General features: G+C 38.6%; 1 protein-coding gene across 1 annotated transcript; it reads left to right on the top strand.

Moving 5' to 3' along the window:
- Positions 1-200: 200 nt before the first annotated feature.
- On the top strand, positions 201-7,386 carry LOC307123020 (uncharacterized protein). The gene is made up of 6 exons (XM_079811392.1): positions 201-330; positions 413-745; positions 2,652-2,699; positions 2,809-2,904; positions 6,547-6,602; positions 6,714-7,386. The coding sequence occupies exons 1-6, from the start codon at positions 291-293 to the stop codon at positions 6,975-6,977; spliced, it is 837 nt and encodes a 278-aa protein (XP_079667518.1). The 5' UTR covers positions 201-290; the 3' UTR covers positions 6,978-7,386.
- The last annotated feature ends 552 nt before the right edge of the window (positions 7,387-7,938 follow it).

Here is a 7,938-nt window from a genome sequence, read left to right on the forward strand (position 1 = left end):
AGTGGCTTTTAATGACATTAAATGACATCAGGCAAAAATGTCCTGCAGAGTTTGTTTGATATTTATCAACGAGATTCACATGTGAAAACATAATAACACTATAACACATTGTGATGAACTAAATCTGTGGTTATATTGTTTTGAAATGCACCTGTTGTAATGATGGATGTGGAAATAAGGGGAAGGAGAAGTTAAGCATTGCACCATAATTTATGTTGGTACGTAAGAAAGAGACGCTTGTCAATGTTTAAGGATTTAATTTAGTCAAAAAAGTGCCGCAAAGCTTCACCATGACCCTTTTTCCTCTTCTCTGGTCCTGCGTTGGTATCGGTGAGTTTAAGATTCATACGTGTGATTTTTAAACTTCTCTAATTTTCACTGGTCTTGTATTTCTAAATATTTGTGTTTTCAGCTGTTTCAGCTGTTGTTGTTGGTGATCAAGAGACAGTTATAGGACACAGAGGAGAGAGAGTTGACATCAGATGCTCATATGAATTTAGATATAAAAGAAATTCAAAGTATTTTTGTAAAGGCGAGTGTAACTTTGGGAATAAAATCATCATGGTTAAATCAGGATCTCCAGCTAAAGACGAGAGATTCTCTCTGACTGACGACACGACAGCCAGAGTTTTCACCGTCACCATCACTGATCTGAGAACAGAGGATGAAGGCAAATACTGGTGTGCTGTGGAGAAGACTTTCCCTGATGATGTCTATTCAGAGATTTTATTGCAGGTTAAACAGGGTGAGTGATTCATGCCACTTCTACTACTAATAAAGGGTATGCGCGTGACATCACCGTCTGCGGTTACGCCCACTGAGTGGCAAAAAGACTGACAGCATTGGTTTACAGCGGGAATGCTTCGAAAAACACATCTAAAACAGGAAAGAGCTTTGAGGTTGACTGTACGAATAGATATGACAGGAAATAGGGCTGTGCGATATTGAAGAAAAATTTTAAATAACGCGATATTCGATATGCGATACGATATTGCTTTAAGTGTGTAAAATCTATTTCTTTCACCGACTGATATCGTTCACTTAAAGCATAGCCGACTGTGTTTACATGAATACTCATCAAGAGGGCCATTTTGACATAACTGTGTGTGTATTTGACAGTTCAAGTATGTAACAAGACACGACTTCATAGTAACAAGGCACATTTTGGTGTGTGTGTCAGACAGCACGAGACTCCAAGGAGTTGTTTTTCGCAAGTTATTGCGTTTAATAACTCTTTTTAACGTCAAGCAAGTCACATGAGTAACAGTTGTGTGCGCTATTCTCTGCTATATGCATCAACGTAAAACGTACACTTTTCACAATGTTGAAGTAGCCTATTAAAATTATTCAGATATTGCGTACCCTTGCGATATGCATATTGCGATATGTACATTTGCGATATTTCAATATATTGCGCAGCCCTAACAGGAAATACAGACTGCCGAAAGCTATACAGAAAAGAGAAGCAAATGGGTCACAGAAACAACTGGACATCAGGCAGCGAAACATGGATTTGTATTATTATATTATATTGGTATATACTGTATTGTTTTGACAACTTATCCATTAAATATTTTCCATCGTATATTCTGCATAATTTGATATTTTTAAATTAACACTGACAAAAACTACACAACTTTTAGGGCTGGATGAAAAAAGGATCACCTGGATTTAGACCTATAAAATTTGCTTTTTCCCCGGCGTCAAAATCAGGCTCATATAAATGTCAAGAAAATAGGCTCAATTTCCGTCTCCCCTAGAGTTGAACAGTTGAGTTTTCCCGTTTTCGAATCCATTCAGCCGATCTCCGGGTCTGGCGGTAGCACTTTTAGCATAGCTTAGCATAGATCATTGAATCTGATTAGACCGTTAGCATCTCGCTTAAAAATGACCAAAGAGTTTTGATATTTTTCCTATTTAAAACTTGACTCTTCTGTAGTTACATCGTGTACTAAGACCGACGGAAAATGAAAAGTTGTGATTTTCTAGACCGATATGGCTAGGAACTAGAGTCTCATTCCTGCGTAATAATCAAGGAACTTTGTGCCGTCTCATGAGTGCAGCGGTGCAATGATATTACGCAGCGCCTGAAAAAAGGCTAACTTCCGTCAACATAACCAACGTGACAACCTGCTAAAACAGGGAGTGTGCTGGAGACTATTTACAGGCGCTGTGTAATATCATTGCGCCTCTGCACTCATGGGACGGCTAAAAGTTCCTTGAAAGTCTTTGGTCATTTTTTGGAGCGAGATGCTAACGGTCTAATCAGATTCAATGATCTATGCTAAGCTATGCTAAATGTGCTACCGCCAGACCCAGAAATCGGCGGAACAGGAAAACTCAACCGTTTAACTCTAGGGGAGTCGAAAAATGAGCCTATTCTCAAAAATAGTGGAGTGTTCCTCTATTATATCCAGTCATGCAGCAGCTCTTTTCCCATCCAGTCCGGCTGAGGGGGCGTGTTTTCCGGTGGGAAAGTGACGTCAGTGCATACCCTCTATTGTACTATAGTTCAATTAGTGGCCTAAATGCATGTTTGTATCTATTTTGATTTAAATGTGCCCATGTATTAATATAATAACTGAATTCTAGTCCATCTTTAGATAAGATGACAATGTTTTTAATAACAAGCACATGTGTTGTTTCATCAGCTCCACTGTCTGAAACCCCTTTTCCCCAAACAGCTTCAGCTGGCAGAGGTAAACTCCTCTCGCACACACTCTCTGCTGATATTTCCCTCATGTAAACATCTTTCATTTAATTCTGTGAGCAGTTGCAAAGTTCATTTAGTCTTTTCTCTGTTCTCAGGTTTAATTGGTATCATCATCACAGGAGTTTTGGTTTTGCTCCTGATAGGTGCTGTGTCGCTTATTGTGGTCATACGAAAGAAAAAGCAGGCTCGTGGTAATATTTTTGAACAATATATGAATAAATAAAATGTACATTACACCAGTGATTTCAGACAGCAACCCTCTACGCACACCTTGGCAACAGCATTGCCATTGGCTAGTACATTTTTTAGTTTACTCCCTAAACTGATATACTATATGATTCCACCAAATCAGCTTATCTTTGTAAAATATCATATCATAGATATTGTATCATATCAAAAATAAAATATATATTTTTTATATATACACTTAACATCAGTCAATCAAGAATTATAATATGATACTCATGCACTATTTTATGATAGAGCTTTAGTAATTAGAGCTAAAACTTGGTAACCATGTATGAATGCATATTTGCCGTTTTAACCTCTTAAACTCCCAGGACCCTGACAAGGACATCATCAAGTAAATGTTAAATGTCTGTGGAGGAGCTCTGACCTCATATGTGGTCCCATTTGAAAGCTTAGAATGTCTACTTTGGCATTTGTTTTACACAGAATAACTTTCCACTAAATTACTCTGAGGACCATTTCCGTCTGGATTTGGCCTACCCAAATTGAAAAGCTTCCCAGAACAACATACAGTGGTCTCTAAATACAAAATGATGGTGTCATTTTACAAGAAACCCTTTGAAGTTTCATAAACCACTGCTAAAAGTGATAAACATGTAAGTACGTGTTGTCTGAGCTGTAATTTTGTGACACTCGGATACTGCATTTATACCACTGTATATGGGTAGACTATATTGGAGAGATTTTGGTAGGTGGAAATTACATAAAATAAGTAATATTCCTCCTTCAGATCCATTTGAATAAATCTTGCATACATGATACAGACAAAATAATGTTTCCAGTATTTGCTGCCATCTAGTGGAAACAGGCCAAACTGTCTGCAGGGTGCTAGAGCACACAGGCCCTGAGTTACACACTTTCAACAATGAATGTGTAACGAAAAAACAAAAAGTGTTCCTTTTTGGGGGGGTTATTACAGCTCAGACAACATATACTTAAATGATTTTCAATGTTTTATGTAACTACAAAGGGTTTCCTGTAAAATGACACCAAAATTGTGTATTTAGAGAGCACTGTATGTGGGTATGGGAAGCTTTTCAATTTGGGTAGGGCAAATCCAGGCGGAAATCCTCAAAAATGGTCCCAGAGCTAAGGAGGTTAACTGAACTTAGGACTGGTAGTGGTGCTTAAGATATTGTTGGTCATTCATTGTTTCTGTAACAAAAAAGATCATAGTAATTATTATTAAAAGATAATAATACTACTACTAATTCTACTACTAATAACAATATAAATCACAATAATTGATGATCTGCTGGGTTCATGAATATTAATCAGCGTTCGTTTGAAATGATTTGCTGAAATCAAAACAGGGACGGTAATGGATGAGCGACAGCCAATGGGATTGCCGTTTGCACATTAGTCCCGCCCACTACCGGGGAAACTGGCGTATCTTCTGCCTGTTCTTAAAGGCTGAAAAATTCCAAATTAAATCCGTTTTGACAGGAAAATACTGCAAAGAATATAAATGACATGTAGCGCGTCGATTCTGCGTGGTATGTAAGACTCACTCTGTCTCTCTCGTTGTGTGTGTGAGAAACACAGTGCTCTCAGCAAAGCAACACCGAGTTGTGCGCCTACACACTAGTGGTTACATCAAATACAGGTACGCTCGCATCCATTGAGATGATTGAAACAGTACAGATGGCTTGACAGAGAGACAAACTCTCAGATTGTTCAGCGGGTGAAAATATATCTATGCTAAACTTAGCCTAACACACACACAAACACACTGGCAAGTAAAATCTAAGAGTGTATTAGCCAATGGCTAATGACAGACATTATTTAGTCGCCCAGAGTGACATTTAGTCGCATATGCGAGTGATTTACTGGCATTGTAGAGGGTTGGACAGTGTAGACAATTATAGTCCCTAATGATGAACAATCTACAGATTAAAACAATCTGAATGATTTAGTTTAGATAGATTCTTGCTGTCCAAACAAAACAATTGACCCAATTAGGGAAGGGCGATATGGACTTAAAAATGTATCCCGATATTTTCTAGTATTTATTGCGATAACGATATCAATGACGATAAATGTAGTATCATTCCCCATGTTTTTGGATACAAGTGAAAGCTGCATGCATTCTTGAGACACTCAGAAAAACAAACAATGATCTAAAGTAAAACGTACATGTCATCAAATAGGCTCCTATAATACATAAAATAAAATAAAAAAATATATTTATATATATATAAAAAAAAAAAAAAAAAAAAAAATATATATATATATATATATATATATATATATATATATATATATATATATATATATATATATATATATATATAATTTAATTAATTAATTAATTATTTGAATGTAGAATTCCACACCAGCCTTTTCAGAAATGGAAAAGTTGCAGATATAATTGTCTTCTGTAAAAGTGCAGGTAATGTTTAAATAGTGCAACTGTGCTAAAAAAAACATCACACAATACAAACAATAATAATTTTGAAATCAATGACAAGTTTTACATGTAAACCGATTCTGTATTTATTCATACATGGTGCAAACAGTGGTAAAAATAGCAGAAACAGCAAAAGTAATTATCCCAAAAATTTCTTCAGATTACAAAAAAGTTGAAAATAATGATTTAATGATAGAACTTCAGTCATTTGAGTTGATAAGATAATACCACGAATTCTTCTACTAATAAAAATAAACTGCACTAAGGAATAATGAGCTTCTTGGTTCATGAATATTAATCACGTTGTCAGCGCTCATTCTAACTGATTTGCTGAAATCAAAACAGGCACCGTAATAGGTGCACGCCAGCCAATGAGATTCCCGTTTGTGCATTCGTTTCTTCCTGTTCACGAAAGGCTGAATAATTCCAAATAAACGCCATTATTTTACAGGAAAATACAACAAAGGATATTGTTTACATGTAGCACGTCAATTCTGTGTGGTATAAGACTCTCTCGCTCTCTCTTTGATTGTGTGTGAAACACCGAGCGCTCTCAGTCGCGCGCCTCACACTAGTGTTTAATGTGCGTCAAATGCACTGCGCATTCATTGAGATGAACTGAAATAGTTTGCTTTACCGATCGATTGAGACAGAGCGAATCTCTTAAGCGCTCAGTCCAAGTGCTCAGCGAGTGAAAATACATCTGTATGTACAGGTTCAGATTGCCCTCAGGTAGCCCCTCGTTTAGCTATGAATTCTTCCGCCATAGTTGTTTTCGCTCTGCACGTGAGATGCGGATTCAGTGCCGCCGCTCCCATTGTGCGGCGCTTAGGACACCGAGTGCTGCGGGGGGCACCACAAGAAAATTCTCTCTCCAACCCCCGTTCAGCTATACAAATTGACGAACGCAGCCAGCCATCATAAAGTAATAACGCTTAGGGCATCAAGAGACGGCCAGCGGTGGCACGGTGCGGATGGGTCGCTCTATCAACTAGGCTTTATCGTTATTATCGCGGGAAGTCAAATTCTTATCGTGGGGAGAATTTTTACCGGTATATCGCAAACGATAAGATATCGCCCATCCCTAGACCCAATGTCTGGATTCAAGCCAACATGAAGGTCTGAATTCAGACACTGGAAGTTTTGAAACTGATATAGTGTTCATCTATCACAGGTCTAGCCTCCTCCTTCACCGAAGGCCCTCATCCAACTTTAAGAAAAGGAGAAGAGGTGAGTCAGGATCATCTTCCTTGAGCATTTCCATCATTATAAACTGTAGTTCTTCTGAAGTAAATGTCAAGGTTTACATTCTTGCAATCATTTCCTCCTTCCAACGTACAGAATGTATATGATAAAGGGAACCCGACTGCCCTGCCTAGCTCACACACAGCTCAAAGTGTCAATAGTTTGGCAGCAAACAAACCTGCCAACACAGAAGCAGCCAACACAGACTACATAAATGTTGCTGCTGTGGTGTCAAAAAGCCTGAATCCAGATCACATCTACACAGAACTGAACGACAGCAGAGAGAGTCACATTTATCATTGTCTCACAGCTGCTCCAGAAAAGTCTATCTGTCACAGCACTGATCAACCGACCAACTGAACACAGACGCCTCAACAAACCACCGTTTTGATGTATATGATTGTTTTGTATACTTTTGAAATGGTACAGTTAGTCTTAAAGTCACAATGTGTATTTTTTCGCCACTAGAGATCGCTTATACAAAACAATAGGTGTGTTGGACATCGGCTGCGGCCGGATGCAACCAATCGGCGAGAGTAGCCTCCCCTCAGGCGGGGAGGAGCTGAAAACGGAGACGTGAAGTCGGACACTTTCTGCTTCCCGCAATGACGCTCGCGCTGTGTTTGCATACTTTATCACAGCTGACGTGAAATAAATGCAATATTTGGCAATACACAGATGTTTCAGAGACGTTATTTTCATGTAATACTTTATGTACTGTTTAATACAGCGTGTGTTTGTAGAATAAAGTTCAACATAAGCCTACACTATCAATGAAGTGAAGTCTACGTTTTTAATCAGTTTTATTTTGATAAACATGACAACATAACATCGCAACTACATGAAAAGAGCATTAGTGGAACTGAAGGTTTCAGAATAAACACGAAACACACGTGATCGAATCTGCGGTGAATCTGGCCAATCGTGGAACAGCTGTGTCGTCATCAGAGTCCGTGCAGTCGCTCTAGAGAAACTGCACCGGCTGTTTTAGCCGGCTGCTCTCAAATTGCTCTTGCGGTACTTTGATGCCATACGTCACAGTCACGTGGCGTCGGCGCTGCCTCAAGTCGGACAACATTTCTAATCGGCATGAACTGCTTCAAGTCAGCTGCCGATCAGTCTGCACATCACTGTATGAAGTCGAACAAGCCTAAAGGTGCAGCTTGATGACGCCTTGATTTCATGGAATCATGGGAGTTGTAGTCTTCACCTCTACAGCCGGTGGAAAACAATCCAACAGGACTCGGGCAGAAATCATATTCATGGATGAGCTAATGTATTATGATACATTATATGTATATATTTTATTCTGCCACAGTCA

This window comes from Gobio gobio (assembly GCF_949357685.1).
Source record: "Gobio gobio genome assembly, chromosome: 3".
Classification (NCBI taxonomy): domain Eukaryota; kingdom Metazoa; phylum Chordata; class Actinopteri; order Cypriniformes; family Gobionidae; genus Gobio; species Gobio gobio.